The sequence below is a fragment of the Lepeophtheirus salmonis genome, chromosome 3 (assembly GCF_016086655.4).
Source record: "Lepeophtheirus salmonis chromosome 3, UVic_Lsal_1.4, whole genome shotgun sequence".
In the NCBI taxonomy this organism is placed as follows: Eukaryota; Metazoa; Arthropoda; class Copepoda; order Siphonostomatoida; family Caligidae; genus Lepeophtheirus; species Lepeophtheirus salmonis.
The window spans coordinates 32,075,617-32,095,074 of NC_052133.2; the positions used below are offsets into that span (position 1 = coordinate 32,075,617).

At 28.3% G+C, this 19,458-nt stretch overlaps 3 protein-coding genes across 3 annotated transcripts; 1 reads left to right on the plus strand and 2 right to left on the minus strand.

The window, feature by feature from the left end:
• Positions 1-275: 275 nt before the first annotated feature.
• Positions 276-3,081, plus strand: LOC121114946 (arylalkylamine N-acetyltransferase 1). The gene is made up of 5 exons (XM_040709072.2): positions 276-453; positions 1,058-1,172; positions 1,735-1,922; positions 2,544-2,696; positions 2,753-3,081. Exons 1-5 carry the CDS (start codon positions 320-322, stop codon positions 2,847-2,849), a joined length of 687 nt encoding a protein of 228 aa, XP_040565006.1. The 5' UTR covers positions 276-319; the 3' UTR covers positions 2,850-3,081.
• Positions 3,082-8,681: 5,600 nt separating this feature from the next.
• Positions 8,682-12,077, minus strand: LOC121114948 (thialysine N-epsilon-acetyltransferase). The gene is made up of 3 exons (XM_040709075.2): positions 11,767-12,077; positions 11,225-11,427; positions 8,682-9,065 (listed from the first exon to the last, which is right to left on the minus strand). The coding sequence occupies exons 1-3, from the start codon at positions 11,876-11,878 to the stop codon at positions 8,898-8,900; spliced, it is 483 nt and encodes a 160-aa protein (XP_040565009.1). The 5' UTR covers positions 11,879-12,077; the 3' UTR covers positions 8,682-8,897.
• Positions 12,078-14,029: 1,952 nt separating this feature from the next.
• pug (pug C-1-tetrahydrofolate synthase, cytoplasmic) lies at positions 14,030-17,225 on the minus strand. Its single transcript, XM_040709074.2, has 4 exons — positions 16,878-17,225; positions 16,300-16,811; positions 15,354-16,227; positions 14,030-15,296 (listed from the first exon to the last, which is right to left on the minus strand). Exons 1-4 carry the CDS (start codon positions 17,054-17,056, stop codon positions 14,165-14,167), a joined length of 2,697 nt encoding a protein of 898 aa, XP_040565008.1. The 5' UTR covers positions 17,057-17,225; the 3' UTR covers positions 14,030-14,164.
• Positions 17,226-19,458: the final 2,233 nt, after the last annotated feature.

Here is a 19,458-nt window from a genome sequence, read left to right on the forward strand (position 1 = left end):
ACAATGTAATTAGATATGCGGTCAGAAACCGGAGGGAGGGGGTTTGACTGGAAATTAAAAAAATATTTATTCTAATGTATTTAAAAGATGCCCTTGTATCCCAAAAGTAGGGCTAAAATTGAATTTGATTTTAACACCCCCCCCTCCCCATATAAGTAACGGAACGGTGAGTTGTTCCCCCCGAATACATGCTATTTCATATCTTATATATGTTGATGTTACATTCTGAACTGTAAACGTCATTCTTATTTATGTTATGAAAGAAAGAGAAGACTTTAAATAACATTTGAATAACATATCTTTCATTTATCAATAAGTCATGGGGAGTGAAGGATATCATTTCAAAACTCTAGGAGTTGAAGCAATCGAAGATGTTATGGAATTTATCAGAGAGTTTTTCAACGATCGAGAACCTCTTTCAGTCATGTTAGACCTTTGTCCTTTTGGTTATCGGTATGTCATTTTGCTCAGGGTTCTTCTTTTATTTTCTTTCTGGAGGCTTTTTAAACAAAATTAGTATTTTTATTTGACTTTGAATAAAAGTCAAATTAAATATAACGGAAGAAAAAAAATTAACAGATCAAAAACAAAAAAAAGAAGCAAAATGTATAAATATTTTGGTTATTATCTAATTTTATTCTAGTAATGATTAAGTAAATTTTTTTGAATAACTTCAAACTCAGTTATTCGTCAATAGGTATGTAACGAATCTTATATTATTAAATATGGCATTTCCTGTAAGTTTAAACTCCAATAGGTCCAAAGAAAACGGTATCTCAGGCAAAAAATCTTGGGCATACATATTATATTGAATGAAATCGTTATTATTATTGCTTTTAAACAAAAAAAAGTTACCAATTAATTTCGTTCAGGGGATGTTTGAAAGTACCTTTGTGATGATATAATATTAGAAATAATGAAATATATAACTACTTCACACCTTTTAATTTTGAAATATTTTAACCTAGGAGATATAAAAATAATAAATATCATTGTATAAATATCTTACATACTTACAGTGGATCATAATAAAGTTATTGTCTTCTTTAATTTATAGAATACCTGCGCAGCAACAAGAGTATGAGGGATATTTGAAAAAGAATTTGTCATTAGGGATATTCAATTCTAATGAAGAGCTCATTGGAATAACAATTGTCAATGGTTCTATTAAAGTAATTATCATATAAATATACAAACAATTGAGGAGTGAAAACCTTTTTGCATACATATAATATTGTATGAAATCGTTATTATTTTTTTAAGAACAAAAAAATATAACCAAATTTTTTTTTTTTCAATAATAGTAAATATTTTAAAACCTCCAGGGAATTTTACTTTTCTATGGTTGACATTTTAAAATCATAAATTTCTTGTTCAAGATTATAGAAGGAAACACTCAGCTCTGAATCATACTTATTCACTGAGTTGAGAGATGAATTTTTTTTAGTCTTTTGCTGGAATTGGCGTTTTTATTGGATGTGATATTTGTGCTACAAGATAGTTCGTTAAGGTATTTGTTTTATCAATGTCATATTTCTTTTATGAAAGATAAAATAACTCATCAAAATATAATTGTTTAGATGCCTTATAATAGCAGATGCTACACATAAATTTCCAAAAACACATGGTTGATATATTTTTTAAGATGCTCAAATGTCAAGTGCTCAATTTGATTTGCATTCATAGTTAAAACATTAAATAATTAATCAAATTTTATTTCCTATTTAAAACCAGGATGACAACAAAGAAGAAGATGAGTGTGTCCTGAATAACAATAAGTGTCAATGTTCTGCATCTCCAGAGAAATTTAAAATTCTTAATAAATTTCTATACGATTTGGAAACAAACTATGGAAACGAAAAGGATATTTATAAACTTCTGAAAGCGAATAAAATAATGGAAGTTTTGATCCTTGGTATTAAGTAAGGGCCTTAATGTAGACTCATTTTATTTGAAATTTTTTGGGCCGATAGGGATTATTTGAGGGCTCAAATCGAAAATCAATTAATTAACTTATTTGTGTTTTCCAAATTAAATTAAGAAATTCCAGAAAAAACAATCTAACAAAAACTCAAGTATGGCCATTGCGGAAATAATTGTATATTTTTTCTCATTAGCTTAGCAAAAATAATACTTTGCCAATTTATTGGAATTTAATTTTATAGATAATTTTATAGATGACCGATAAATGTGATGTCACAAACTAGTTTTTTGACAATAAATTATTATTAATTTTTTGAGTTACCAGAAATTAATTTATTTTAAAAAATGAAATATGAAAAATAATAGAAAATAAAGTAGTTTACTAAAGCTGAATATCAATCAAGCTCCCCCCCCCTCTTTTATTTTTGTGATAAATACGACTTTACTTGAACTTAAAACGCGAAACAATCTTGAAATTGATATATTGACCATATAAAACATTTTGAACTCGACAAAATCGATTAATATTTTTTTTTTTTCGAAGGACAAGCTAATGTTTTTTTTTTGCTTTCTAACTGGTACATCCATTAACCATGATCATAAAAAATATATCCTTGCAGGCCATCTTATGGGCATAAAGGACTTGGTACAATGTTAATGAGAGAATGTGAAAAAAATGCTCAAAAGATGGGGTTCGAAATCCTTAAATGTGTGGGTACTTCTCTTTTTACTCAAAAAATATGTTCTAAAGAAGGTTTTAAGTCCTTGTATAGGTAATATATTATTTCATATTATTCAAATGGATTAAATAATGACTCATATTGCATAGAATTAAGTATGAAAATTACGAAATGAATGGAAAAAAGGTATTCAAGAAAGATTGTGGAGTACATAAAGATGCTGTGATGTTTTACAAACGTTTATGAATACAAACAAAAAAGTATTGCTTTTTTCAAAGAACCGAATATACATAAATTTGATATCAATTTAGTTTATAAAGTGTTACTGAATGTATTGATACTTTAGTTCTTCGTGCATAATAAATTTTAGTAATATTTTATTTTTATTAATTTAATAATTACATTTTAACTTGTTTTCAATTGTTTTCTAACTAATTTTGGTACTTTTGTTAATATAAAACATAATCATTCAACGCATGATTGTATATATTTTTTTAATATTTTACTGAAATCTATTTACATTATTTAGTAATAATAATTCTTTTTTAATAGCCATAAAAATGAATAAGAATATACTCAGAAGGTTTGGGAAAAAACCCGACATAAATGAAGTAAAAATTAAAAACAATAATTGAAAATCATTAGACTAATCCCATTAAGAAGTAAAAAAAGACAATTCAAAGTTTTACTGAATGAAAAAACAACCCATATAATCTGTAGTAGAAGAAAATGTTTTACCTTTTCTGTAAAGTTCCCTAAACTATACTATGCATTCCCCTATGTATTGGAATGGGAATTTGGTGGCAACTGGAAATTTAAATAAATGATTTCTTCAATTTTGACGATAGTTGCTTCTACTTCGAAAGCATTCAGGTAATTGGGACTGGTTTCTATGACCCAGTCAATTTCTGTTATCTTCCCTTTCAAGCTTTTCTCAAGGGGAAAAGTGTTTTAAGATTATTTTCTGTCTTCATTATGGCGTTATTTGAATGTATAACCAGTGTTGCCCGGGACATTAAGAAATCAAAATTAATTAAGAATTCTTCAGCTTAATACATATAAAGCAAATCCTAAAAACTGTCACATTTTAGGACTGCATGTTGATTGTGGTATGTATCTTTGCACCCTTTTTTAATAAGAAAAAAAAGTAAGTTTGCCCCGTGTTGCCTGGGAACTAAGATATTAAAATTAAATTTGAACTCTTTTTTATATGGAAATTTTAAGGTTTAGAGAAGGAAAAATATTCTAATTGAACTCAACTTTCATATTATTCTTAAAAATCCTATGTTTTATTCTATCTTTTTAAAAAAATCTAAATCTTAAAATTTCATTTTAAAATAATTGTGCAAAGATACATAATATCATGCACCAAAGATCCTTCTTATAATTTTATGACCTTTACTTTTTGTTTAATATGAAATAGTCGTTTGCTAGTCAAAAAATTTGTTTTTAGAGAAATGTTATTTTAAGACTGCCATGGCCTTGAAAACAAAGAAAGTGGTTACAACAACCACAAAAAAAAAACGTACATGAAATTTCATAGGAAAATCCATCTATTAGTATGGCCGTGATTCGAGGACACGAACAGAGGCAGATATTTGCATTTAATACATACATATTACTATATAATAATTAAAATCAGTGAAAAAGCTATAAGTGTATCTACAAGTTATAAGAAATATAAAATTATAACATCCATTATGAACATATTATAAAAAAGTTAGAGAAGTGGGATACTGCTCCTTAGTGGTGCTCTGCCTGACTTCATATTAATAAAAACAAATAATAAGCTCGAATTGGTGTTTTTCTGAAATAGTTATTAAATAACAAAGTTAAATTAATCAATGGATATGGAGATCCTATGGAAAAGAGTTCCTATAAAATACAGCTGTAGAAATGCAGTGAAGAAAAAAGCGAAGCTTATACATCTGATTAAGCTACGACAAGATATTGGAAGTAGGTAAAAATTAATTGTCTCTTGAATGATAATTATCGTGAAACGAAATAAGAAGTTAAAAAGAGGTCGATCTAACAATTTAGAAAAGGACGCTATCCGGAAACAAAGTTCATTAATTATAGTTACAGTTCAGGATGTGATACGAGTGGAGTGGTTAAGTACGTCCAAGAGTTGTACAGATGCCGAGATTGTGTATTAGCTATTAAGTGAAAAAAGAGTTTATACTAAATAATGCTCGCTTTGCCAATTATATTATTTTTGACCATCTCCAATGCATACCGTTTTCTGTTACATTTTCTAATAGTTTTCAGAATCTATTATAAACTCCTCCTCAAAATGTTTTTTATACCCTGTGATTATTAGTAACCCGGAAGTGTCATCTTTTTATATTAAAAAATACATGTTCTTACTTTTGCAGGGAAGAAAAAGAAATCTTATATCTCTTATATAAATGTAAAACACTACGGTCAAAATATGATATACTGGCAGCAGAACTATACGTAATTTTTGGAAAGCCATAAGAAAGGGTGGATTTTCCTATTTTCAACTAAATAAGTCAGGTAAAACAGCATATAGTGGTCGTAAAACTGCAGTATCTTTTTGTATAATAAAGCAAAGAAAATGTAAATTGGTAAATCTATATTGAACATAGCAAGAAATTATTTAGAAATTTTAATGAGCAAGGGTTTTTGTAGGTTTTTTCCCCAATCATTTTATAGTTCGTTTTTATTTATCTAACTTGTAAAATTTTTATGTATTTTAAATAATTTTCCTATTTATTTATTGTTATTGTTTGAGTACCAGAATAAATTGATGCTCCCTTAAAAAAAATTAAATTAATCAAGTGGTATTGTCAAATAAATGGAGATATTAGTATGTATAGAAGATCATTTTATGAATGATGATATATGACAAAATTCCTTCGTTTATATCTAATGAAAATTCTTTATCATAAAAAAAAAAAATATTTCCAGGACATTATTGTCAAATAGGTATATTGTACCAACATACGTTGTTGAGCTCAAGACCTCTTTTAAAGAATAATATAAATATTCGAAGTCATTTATGAACAATACCGTTCAGGGTTGGTTGCCCCAGGCCACTCTCTTGAATAGGAGTCCGGCACTAGATGGGACTTTGTAATAAATTAAAAAATGACATATATATATATACTCCGACATACACTAAGATATTTTTTTATTAAAAACTTTAAGAATAGAAAAAAGTTCGACTTTTTTCATTCTTTCTAATATTTTTGCAGAAAAAGATCATAAAAAGACTAAAAAAGGTGAATAAAAAAGACAAAAAGCTTAAGAAATATTTTCTAAAATAACTACTTTGACATTTATTATTACAAATTTTATTAAAAAAGTCCGCTCGTGATATTTTATATCCTAAATTAGATGAATAAATAAAAATTTAAGCGTATTTTTATTTCCAAAAAACAGTGGAAATATTTTTTTTTAGATCAAATTAAAAAGAAGAAAAGGATCTACTCACGTTATAAGCAGTCCTGGTGGTAGTTCTAAGAGATACTTAAGGTGGACCGTGCAACAGTATATACTTTCCTATCCATTTTGTTCTTACCAAATTAGGCAATATTGTATTTATCCTAATTTTATACGCAAGCGCCAACAAATACCTAGTATTAAAATCACGACCAGTAAATTCTTACAGTCCTGCAGATGATAGACTCGGCAATGTTGGTGCATTAAACATAGAGTCCAAAAGGTACAAAACTTGGGATATTGTTGTAAATATTTGTTGACTGCATTGCCAAGTAGCTCAACTGTAATATCCTATTGATTTAGTGAAATGCATCTAACTTTATCCAAATATGTGTCATATTTTCTTACAATATTAAAGAAGTTTACTGCACTACTTCTTCTATACTCATGTACAGAATAAATGTTGATTTGATTCGTAACATAAAATTATTAAAATATCGTTTGTTGCTATTTTTACTTTGTTCCTATGTTAAAACACTAGTCCATTCTGGAACTCCTTAATTAAATTTGCCTTTTAACACCACCATCCTTAAAGTTTAATATTTTTTAAAGAAATAATTGAGATTATACATAATATCGATCAATATTATAAAGAACATATCCTTACATCAACAGTCGAATGGAAGATAATTAAAAGAAACATTGTTTTTTCCTACAAAAAAACCACCTATCCCCTTTTTTTATAGGAATTGGTTAAGTGAAACTAAAAAAAATCATGATCAAAAAACAAAATCAATACAAGCTTGCTCGTGGCAGCTGTTTCAACTTAGTATGAAAGGTGAAGGAACCAACGTGAAAATAATTCACACAAACACCTTTACTTCGTTATACAGAAGTGGTTTTAGTACAGGTTGGCGATATATACCAACAAGTCGAATAATACGGGCAGTGGATGTTTTTGTTAAAAGAAGCTGTGGTATCTTCATTCCACTTATTTCAATATTGTGCTCGTGTGAGATCTCTAAGATCTATAGTGGAGAGTATCATAGCTGATAGATTTGGTATAAGTCTCAATGCGTTGGATGAGCTCATTTCTTTTACAATGAGAGAAGGAAATAACTTCAAATTGGAGGCAATATTATCAAAGACTTTTATAATAGTATACTAGCACAAACACGCTATCTTAAAGATAGGCAATGAAAAATTAAAAATACTTTATTTATATTTTGTTTGAGTATATAAAAATTCTAAACTAAAACGATCCACTATAAATGTATAATAGGTAAATTTCTATTGTAAAAACTCTTTGTATACAACATTTGTAATGGTTTCTGTCCTTTTGATGTAAATATAATCAAATTTGCACACCTTTTGACTCTTGAAAATACAACATTTAAAAAATACTGATTTTTGTAAATGTAAAGCAATTTTTTCAAATGTTCGATCTTGTGATTTATTTATTTTCATTGCCATTGCTAACCTTATTGGGTACTTTTAGTCTTAAAAGTAAGAATGGAAACTTATCACCTTCAAAAGATTTAGAATCAATACAATTATTATATTAGGTGTTCATTCTTCAACCATAATGATGATACATACTAAGACTAACTCGCTAATCCTTTTTGTCCTTCCTTCCCTTTTTTTAATTCGTATTGAATATACATTCTCCATTTTTACACTTGTTCAATAGTTCGTTTTTGGGGTTGTTTTTTTTGTCCATTTTGAAATCAACAACCCATACCTTAAAAAACTTTGAGACCCAGGGAATTGATCTTTTTTTTATGAAAAAAAATAAGCTTATTGGCGAAAAAACAAAACAAAACTTGCACTACAGAGCACAGCAATTTGGTTTGATCAGTATGAAACATAGCCTTACGTACGTAACTTAGAGTTTGTAACAATTTTTTTTCATGTTTAAAGTCTCTATCCGACTCTTTTATTGAAATAAATTCGATTTACTATTGTTTTTCGAAGTGGGACGTACACACATCACACATAAATTATTTTAATACTATTTAGGATGCTTGCAGATCAAAAAGAATTCTTCTTCCTGTTGATCTAACAAAACAATCTATTAATCTTATATGCGATTTGTATAACTTGAGAAAACTTCATTCTTTTTTTATGAAATATGTTCATTTCGATTTTTGATTCATAACTCTTCATTTTAAAAAGTATTAAAAATTTCACTGCAACACTTAAATGTTTTATATTTGATCAAATTTATTCATACAGTATAATTTTTTTCCCCTATTTAAATTGTATTATCCAGAAAATCACTTATCTAACGAAATTTCAAACTAGGCTAATATAAATGAAATGAAATTAATTTACATTAAAAAATTTAATTATTATTTTTCTTTTTTTAAGATGAAATCCTAAGTAATAGAGAATGCTTAAGAAAATTATCTTTATTATCAAAGTGAAGGCCTTTTATAAAGCTAAGCTATATTTGATCTGGTACTATGACTTGTGAAGGAACTAGTATCGATATACGCAGCCTTCATGTAAATACTCACATAGCAGCTAAGGGTTTCTGTAAGTTCTTCATAACAATGATATGATTGTTGTTTAAAACAAGGACAATCACATTGAATGAGAGATTGGTCAATCGTTGGACAATATTAAAACTATAAAAACGTATCAATACATATTTCAATACAAATCATAATCTAGTGATTTATTAATTTTATTGATGGTACTCTAATTCTCGGTGAACTTATAATATCTACCTTTAAAAAAAAAATCAGAATACAATGTTGTTTCTTGTCTAAAAAAAATAATGAACATAATATTATGGTTTGATATAAATTATAAAAATAATATTTTTGGACCAACAACATCAAAAAAATATATTTATAAATAGTAAGTAATCAGGAAGTAATAATTTCAACTATGAAGAAAATGTTCCATGCCTCCTTTATCAAGACGAAACGCATGCCAATTTTCCAATTCCGTTTTGTTTTTAGCCCCTTTTCTCTCATAAAATTCAATGGCGTTCAAATTATCACCCAAAACACTAAAGTCAAATGTTGTGCAACCTTTTTCCAAAGTTTCCTGAAATGAATAATAAGTATAGCATTAATCAGAGGTATTATTCTAAATTATGTATAAAATTATTTTGATAAAGAAAAAAAGTTATATACTTAGCCACTATCATTATTGTAAAAAAAATCTTTTTTTTTTACAAAAAAAAAAAAGCCTTTCAATTAATATTTTTCTAACCTAAAAAAAAAGTATTAATATACATACTTTATTTCTAAAGTCGTTTCATAGAGCAAAAAGAGATAATAATATTAGGAAATTTGAATGATCTTGGCATAAAGTGCATAATTTTTTTACACTTTCAGAAAGGAAATATCAATATATATATACGTTTGAAATTCTGTTACATTATTCTCTCTTTTTTTCTCCATAAAACGATTATAGTTAAACATGATTATAAACTATTTTTTGTAAGTTGGGAAAAAGGTTATCGAAATGATAGTTGGCAAAATATAGAGTGATGTTTTTTTTAACTATATTGACTAAATATATTATTTTTGCCCTATTTAAAACTTAAGACGACATTTTATAACTATGAAATTTTATTAAGGTTATTTTTTAAGCACATGAGAAAAAACAAATTGCCCTAGTCTACATGTCATGTACAAGTTGTAATTTATACGACTCATAATATGTTTTATTTAATTAAAATATCTCCAGTTATTTCAACTATTAACTATGGAGCAATTGATGCAGTGATCTGTTGAAATTACTTGTTTATCTGTCAATGTATATATGGGCTGCAGAACCATGGAATATATTGTTATGTATAACAGAACATGTTTTACTAATGAGAAATTTTTATTATAAGATTAAAAGATTATATCATTGTTGTATTGAAGGATCCAATTGAATTTTACAATATATTTATTCTAAATAAAAAGACCATGGAATGTTGCAACACTTTTTTTTTTTGGCTAATTTTCTCATAGTTGGTTTATCTTTCACACACTACTCACAACAAACATTTTCTATTTTTTTATATCGTAACATTCAGTAGTTTTTAAACAAATGTCTTTGTGCCAAATTTTACAACTGTCCCCGTAGTCAGAAATAGTTTCAACTATCACGAATCAAGTTTGAGTTATAAATTAAGAAAATTAGGCAAAATAGTATTTTAAGAGGAATAAATAACTATACTTCTCATGATGTAAAAATGATTACATTTCAATACATTAAACTTAAAACTTACACAATTGTATGGAAGTCAAATAGAATAAATCAATTTGACATTGGCAATGTATCAGAAAAAGATAAATAAAGATTTTTGTTACTTATATAATTACAGAATGGCATGCTATTTTTTTCCAAGTGCTTAAATTTCAAGTTTTCACATGGTATTACCGTAGAGATATATTTCTTTCTCTAGGCGTATAACATATACAAGATATTTTTTAGGCGGATGTACACTACGTACAATTGTTAACTTTTTTGATCGTGTAAAAAAAATTTTTATGTGACGTTAGCATAGTTGAGGTCGGCCATTTTGGGGCCCTAAAGAAACAACTTTCATAACTGGGCACTGAAAAATATGTATTAATATATTTCATAGTTTTTTTAAAAAAATCTTTTAATTTTGGTCAAAAACGAATATCAGTATCCATCATAATGGCATATGCCAAGTGCATTCAAAAGTCCCTTACTCCGTAACAATTGATTGCAATGTTATGAAATTTGTAACAAGGTTCCGTGATATTTTTCTTAATGTTACGTATTTTTATACATAAATCAATAAAAAATGCCCTGTTTTTGGAGGACGAAGGCAATTAGTTACATACGGTACATAAAAAAATTTGTAGTATATTTTGGAACTTTTCTTCACATATTTTGGAATTTTAAGAGCATATTCACAACATTTTTTGCTTAAAGAGCTTAACATATTTTCTCATCAAGTATTTATTATTAAATCAAGGTGTTAATGTTTTTTTTTTTTTGTGTTTTACTTCCAAAGACCCTTTTATGAAGTTTAATCGTGATTCATTGGAAATTTGTTGGTTTTATGTAGCATGTATATCCACCAAAAAAGCGACACCTTCAATGATGATGCAGTTTATGACATCAGTGAAAACGCTGTATTTAAGATTATCTTTCATCAAGGAGCATAAATAAAGGTATTTAGCCAAATATATTTATACGACACTATTATTTGAATATTACGTAGTTAGGCATACCTTTACAGCACTTCTCCATAGATCTGAACCAATACCTTTATCTCTATAGTTGTTAGAAACATATAGATCCTCCATGTATGCATTTCGTCCATAAAACGTTGAAAAGCCATAGAAATACAAAGCATATCCGACACATTTATCTCCATCATATGCTACCTTACAATGAAATGCTGGATCACTACCAAAACCATCCTCTTCCAATTCTAAAAAAAAATAATAAAATATAATATTTAATCAAAGATAGTTACAATATAAGCTTATCTCATGTCGTGATGCATTTAAAATAGTAGTATACTAATTTGGTATTAGAACAGGTCATTACGTTATAAAAATGTTGGCATGTCAATGTCAAAACTATACAACACAAGAATGAACATTGACTTGACACTCCTGCAAATTAGTACAAGGGTCCTAATATCTATCAACTCTTCTTTATCAATATGAAAACACATCTCTACGTGCATGTGAATAACAAACATATTGGTATCGTGAGACAAATAGTCCAGTTATATTCAAATTTAATATAAATCAAAAATACATACTCTCTGGAGTAAGTGATGGGCCGTCTGAAAGCTTCTGATAATCAGCTAACTCTTGTACAAGTTTGATTATATTTTTACAATCCTCTTTGACTGCACTTCGTATCTGAATCATTTTAAAATACAATGTTTCCTCTAGAAAACGGTACTAAATTTAGAATGAAGTCCACAAGTCTTCAGACAAAAGGTTTGTAGTTTTTGTTTTCTTTTAAATGTTTTCCTCTTCAGCTGAGTATCACATTGGTGAGTATATATATAATACTGATATGAGCGACTAAGTTGCTTCTCACTTTTTCAACGAATGAACATACAGCATAGTTTAAAATGTAATGTGATACATATATATTGCATACAAGGGAAACCTTTGTACACATAAGAAATAATATAAAAAGCACATGCTTCCATCTTTGAAATAATAAATTATAATAATAATAACACACATTTTAGTTGTGTAATAATATTTGTTGTCATGTGAAAGATACATACTATGCAAATTGTACATATGTACTCCGTCAACAACAAAAAAAAACAACTGAGATGATTTTTCTCGAAACGGACCCTTGATTACATATGTCTTCTGAATCTAATTATCTTACGTTTCTATTAATAAGCTATTTTTATAAATAATTTGTAGGCACCGAAAATGCCATTTAAAAATCGACAAAATTATCGATTGATTATAAAAAAGATAAAATTGATTCTATTTGAAAGGCCATTTTTGAACTAACAAAGTAACATATATCAAATGAAGGTTACAGATTAAGTATAATAAATATTCTTAAGGATCTCAACCAAATCCACAAATTATATTATAAAGCCCATAATTGACCAAAATAAGTTAATTAAATATTGGGGGGCGTATGTAAATATTTACTTATTAAAATAGTAAATTATGAATCTTTCTTTGTCTGAATTGTTCTTCAAGATTGTTTTTGTGTTGACACACCACAATTTTTATATAAAATTATTGAAAAATTAGTAATTCATGACATACTTTTGAGTTATGACTTTTTTTAAACACGTAACAAATATGTTTGTATTCATTATCATCATGGACAAATAAATACATAATAATATATCAATGAGTAGAGACTTGGGGATATGTAAAATATGACCTGCCGGTATGTTAAAGAAACTTTAAAATTAGAGATGCAATTCGTGGAAAAAATATTGATTGTAAAATCATAAAACCTTAAAATACCACTTAGGTGTTACTGACCTATTTTTAAAATTTGATTGTTAATCTTACTTCATTTATTGGTACCAGCCAACCATAATTTTGTGATTTTGTACTTATACATGTTAACTGAAACAATAGTTTTTTTTTCATTTTCTTATTCTAATATTCAAAGGAACAATTTATATAAAACACTTCCTAAAAAGCGGAAGCGGTTTTTTTAGTAGGTAATCGATCAAGTTTTTATATTTTCCATAGCTGGTATCTTTATTATTTAATCCTTGAAGACTCAAAATATGAGCACACGCAATAACTAGTATGTGTGCACATGTATGGAAGAGTAGAGTTGAGCATCAACATCGGAGTAATTCCAAGGTACTTGTTCTTGCTGTTTTCGGAATGGGATTTGGGGGTATTTGCTTCTTCTCACGCCTACTTGCAGCTGGTCTAATAAAACGTCATGGTAGCTGCGCTACTCTCCTCCTAAACATCGTTCAAAATGTCAGGATTAACAAATTAATTTTCGATTGCGTTTATTTTTACATAACGGTGGGACATATTTTATTTGTCACTGCTAATACATATTATATTATACATACATGCAAGCGCAAAAACATAATATAAAATACCAATGGATCTAATGGAACCATTAAAAGCTTACACACTTATTTACAAAATTTAAAATCTACTATATAATAAGTAGAGTAATAAAAGTTCCAACACTTACAAAGAATAAAGGGTAACAAATTCAAACTTTTGTCCAAATAATCTAAAGAAGCTATATTTTAATGTTACTTCTTCTATAAGTAATTAGCTACTCCCATTAAAAAAAAAAAAAAAGGAATATTCTATTATAACGCATTATGTTCTTTCAGATATGACTCGGTTAATCTAGCTATATATAATTGACTTTACTATAGATCAGGTTTTGCTGAGGATGATATCTAATTATAAAACCCATTTGTATGGTTGTATAGTGATTTTTAAAACTTATTGAAAGTTACCTTTTATGATAAAATATTTTTTACGTTTTTCTATAAAAAACAAAAAAAAAATGATACTTATTGTAGAGAAAATGAAACTTACAAATTGACAAAATAACTTTATTTCCATATCAATTTTAAAGATGGATAAAAAAATACAATTTTGATTTAATTTTCTTAAATTCATACATACACATAAATAGGAGAATATACAAAAACACGACTAATAAATTTGATGGTTCTAAAAAAGTCCAGCTACAACTTCTTTGTCCATGTCAAAGTGCATATCATAAAAACAAGGACGAACAGGAAGACCTGGCATAGTTGAAATGGTTCCAGCAAATACAACAATGAAACCAGCGCCAACACTTGGAGATACGCTTTTAACTGGGAATACAAAGCCCTTAGGAGCTCCTTTCAAATTAGGATCTGATGAAAATGAAAACTGTGTCTTTGCAACACAAATAGGAAAGTTTCCATATCCTTGTTTTTCAAGTCTTTCTATTTGACATTTTGCCTCGTCCGATAATTCTATTTTCTCTGCTCGATATATTTCTTTTGCAACAATACTAATTTTTTCAACAATACTTATCTCAAGTGGATATAAAAGTTTGAAATCAGATATTTTAGATTCACATGCCTTAATGACGGAGGTGGCTAAATCTTTAGCGCCATATCCTCCCTTAGCCCAATGATTAGAAATGACACAATCAAAAGCTCCGGAACTTAAACAAAGTTCTTTAAGTAGCTCTAATTCTTTTTTTGTGTCATATGAAAACTGATTGACACATATGACGACTGGCACTCCAAACTTATTTGCATTCTCAATATGTCTAGCCAAGTTTTCAAAACCTTTTCTTAGTAGATTTTCATCCTCCTTAGTGTATGTCTCTTTTGTTAGAGCATTTCCAATTTTTGGTTCTGGATCACCATGCATTTTGAGAGCTCTAATGGTACAAACAATAACTACTGCATTGGGAGGTATTTTGGAGCTACGACTTTTGATATTGAAAAACTTCTCCAATCCTATATCAGCACCAAATCCTGCTTCAGTTACAACATACCCTTCACACCCAACAATTTTTAAAGCGATTTTATCGGCTAAAATGGAAGAATTACCATGTGCAATATTTGCAAAGGGGCCAGTATGCACTAAAATAGGAGTTCCCTCTAATGTTTGCATGAGTGTTGGCTTTATTGCATCCTTTAGTAGTGCACAAAGACCTTCAACAACACCAAGATCATGAGCTGTAACTGGTTTTTCCGATGTATCAGACGCAATCACCATATTACTTAGTCTTTTCTTCATGTCTTCATAGCTTATAGCAAGGGCCAATATTGCCATAATTTCACTTGCAACGGTCATATCAAACCTAACGAGGAACTAATGATATATATGAATAAAAAAATTATATATATAATTTATTCACTTTGTTATTCTCTGCCTATTCTTTTCTGTTGGAGATTGACCAATGGTAATTTTTCGTAGCATTCTATCATTCGTATCCAATACTCGATTGAATGTTATGGTGCTTGGATCGATGTTTAAAAATGAGAACTTTTCTCTTTCATCCTCTGTTAAATCATTTGGATCCGTCTTTTCAATTCCAAGTTTACAAAGTCTCTCTAACTGTACCTTTGAAAACTTTTTTACTTTTCCAGGAACAAGTCTTGAATACATTCCTTTAATTGCATTGGATCTACCTCTTTCCCTCTGATCCATCTCATGAAACATTCTAGCATCAATTTGAGCTGCTAATAGGTTATTTGCAGCTGTTACTGCATGTATATCTCCAGTCAAGTGCAAATTGAAATCTTGCATTGGTATAACTTGTGAGTATCCTCCTCCAGCTGCTCCCCCTTTGATCCCAAAAGTTGGGCCCTGAGATGGCTGTCGAACACAACCAATTACATTCTTTTTGGATTGGCTTCCCAAGGCTTGACAAAGACCAATAGTGGTAGTACTCTTGCCTTCGCCGAAAGGAGTAGGATTGATACCAGCTACTATTATGTATCTACCATTTTCTCTTTTTGAAAATTTGTCTAAAACATTTAAATTTATTTTGGCCATTGTTTTACCAAATGTCATTACATCCTTGGGTGCAAGACCAATTTCCTTTATAAGTGTGGCAATGGGCTTTGGTGTTTGAGAAAGAGATATCTCACTGTCAGTAGGAACTTTTTCTAGTGTATTCAGGGATAATATTCTTAAATTCCATTTTGCATCCAATATATTATGTATATAGTCTTCTATGGTAGTAACTACGTTTTGAAACAGATATGACAGTTTCAAAAGCTCCAATTCTTTTGAATTTTTAAGAAAAAGTAAAATTAATTTAAGTTCATATATTTATATAAATATATTAAAGGACTAACCCGGTGAATTCCCTCCAAAGTTTAGTAGTAGTCCACCTTTTTTGATTCTTTTTATTGCAAAATTTGCCAAATCATTTGAATTTGTTATAACAATATCTGAAGTATTCACATAATCATAAAAGTATTCACCACTTTGAGATATGTCCACAATTCCTTGAGTTATAACAGCTTTCATATTTTTCAAGTTATTAATCAAAGGCTCAAATTCCTGCTGTTTATCTTGTGTAAGAAGCACAGCAATGTGTTTTCTCTCAATTTTTACTCCACTATGCTTAATTATATGCATAGAAGCCATCGTTGAAGGTGGTAAAATATTTTTAATCCCTTCAGATTTTGAAATGACTATATTTTTGATTGAGAGACCAGCCACATCCTTTGAGGATTGTATAGAGTTGATGATCCTGAGAGCATTGTCATTTGGCTCAAATTGACTCAGAATCATAATACCATAGACCGTGTCATCCTCATTTAATAGTTCTATCTTTTTGATAATGTCATCTGCGGATATGGTTCTTTAAAAATAATTAAGATGTGATTTGGAAATAAATAAGTATACGTCATCGTAATTTAATCATTACCTTGAAAATAATTGTCTATCAATATGTAGTCCCAATTGTGTGGCATATTGATAGCAATTATTGGTACATGTGAGGTCGTCGCCTATTCCTATTATAACTAGTCGAAGCTCCTTTGTGTCATAATTGTTTGAGAGTGATTGAATTTTTTTGATTTGCTGCTTCTGAAAGTTATCTTCCATATTGGAAATACTTAAAAAAAAAATTGTCCAAACAAATATGATAGTTCAAATTAACACTAGCTTAGCTTATAACAGAAATTCATCAACTGAAAAAATATACTCAAGCTTTAGTAAAAAACAAATGTTATGTCATGAAAAAAGAGATCGTATGCACTAAACATGCCTAAGATTCATAGGTTAGATTTGTATGTTATTTTTGTCAAGTTCTTAAAACAAGTTTTTTTTTTTTTTTATTGTGGATATAATGTCGTTCTTATAAAATAGCAAATATTATTTTTCCTTTTAGAATGACTAACTTCTATGTTAGGGCAACAATAAAATCAATTTTTTTGGGAAAGTAAATGACTTAGGTTAAAAAATGGTTCCTTATTTTAGAAAAAACAGTTAAGAAAAGTTTGAAAAGTTTTGAATTATATTTAGAAGTAGCTGAACGGCCTTAAAGTTTTGAAAATTTACATTTTAAAGGAAAAACTGGGTATTTGCTTAAATACTGTCCATATTCCTCAAATTAAAGCATTTTTTATGACCTTTTCAGAAAAAATAACTTTTTTTTAATTCAATTCTAACACATAAAAACAGCAATAAAAATGTAATTCATCCATGTCGAAGATGATACCTTAAAAAAAATATCCTTTTTTTTTTTTACAAAAAAGCTTTAATTTGAGGTATATAGAAAGTATTCCAGAAAATACACAGTTTTTTTCTTTTAACATGTAAATTTTCATAACTGTAGGGCTGTTGAGCTACCTCTAAATATTTTTCAAAACTGTTCAAACTTTTCTTACAGGTTTTTTTACAATTAGGAACCTTTTTTTGACCTAAGCCATCTACTTTTCCACAAAAAAATAACTTAATTGTCACCCAATTCTATATTTTAGAAAGTGGGACTCTAAAATCTGATGATGAGTTTTAATTTTGAAGGTTTGAACTAAGTTCAAAAGTTTTTGAAATTGTATCTTAATATATATATATCTCTTTTTTGTAGTGTTATTCCTTGTTTACCCAAAATTGTGATGGACCAGCTGGGTTATTTGTTAACTTTCTATAACTCCATGTCAATTGTGCGATGAGTCTGTCACTCATGTCTCAGAATTTGATGCTTTTTAGCGGGTATCTTAAGCTTACTTTGAAAATAAGGCTTTAAAATTTGTAGACCAGGGCTCAATTTTTTGACACCGAAATTTGTCAAAATTCATCTCACTTCAAAATTTTACATGCTGTTGTTCTTCTCCCTCTCAATCAATTTTCAAAATCATTTTGAACTAAATTTTTGGACACATTTCGTATAAATAAAACATGTCATAGTCATCCTATGAACAAGAAAATGTCCTATTCCTATTTTCAAAGTTTTCATATGTTATTATCATATTTTAACGAATAAAGAAAAATCTCACATGTTCTGAAATACAATATGGCTGTGGATCAACAGAAATCATTTTTCCAATTAAGATGGGGAGAGTGAAGATACATGTTGGAAAAAATATTTTTTTTCTAAACTGTCATAAGTTTCACCATTTAAAAGATAATTCAACGTCCCGGTAACATGACATAGGTATTTACCGAGGAAAAATAATTCCAAAGTATTTTTGATGCAGTGTAATAACCATTTATGGGTGTTTTTGAAGCTCACAAAAAGTAGGATACTTGATAACCCTGGAGGAAACATGATACAAGGTAGGAAGAGACATGGTACAGAGCAGAACTAGACATGTTAGAAAAGGAGGATACAAATAAAAACTGCCATTTGTTATATTCAAGCATTTATTTTACTTTTTATTGCAGTTTGTCAGCATAAAGTAAATACTTATAATTACATATATAAGATAAACAAACAAATAATTTACAGAAAAAGAGCATAGTTAATCATAAAATTTAAATAATATTCATTTTACTATTTACTTTGATTGATAATTTAAGTATATCATTAAATTACACACACACAAAAAAACATAGTTATATATTCTATACATATATATAGTACGAGTATATTTAATAAAAATGGTGTGTAACAAGTCTCCTCCATACTGTTTGAATCAGAATAAATGATGTGAACTAAATATTGAAACTTATAATATATTGCAAGCATGGTAATTAGTTGAACAACATGCTAGACTATGACATTTAATAAAATAAAATTAAAAATCATATTTTATAATAGAAATATATCTTGATAAACAGTAACCTAAAATGTTTACTTTTATGTAAAAAGTTTCAATGTTGAAATTCTCTATAATTGTAAACATTAAGTAAACAAAGTTTTATGTTGATTTGATAAAAAAAAAAAGAAGATATTCAAATGTATAAGAAGAAGGTGGTTAGATAAATTTACATTTGAAAGTTATCGGCCGTGTAATATGTCTCCTACGTAACAAGTATCCTCACTCTCTCCTAACTGATATTTT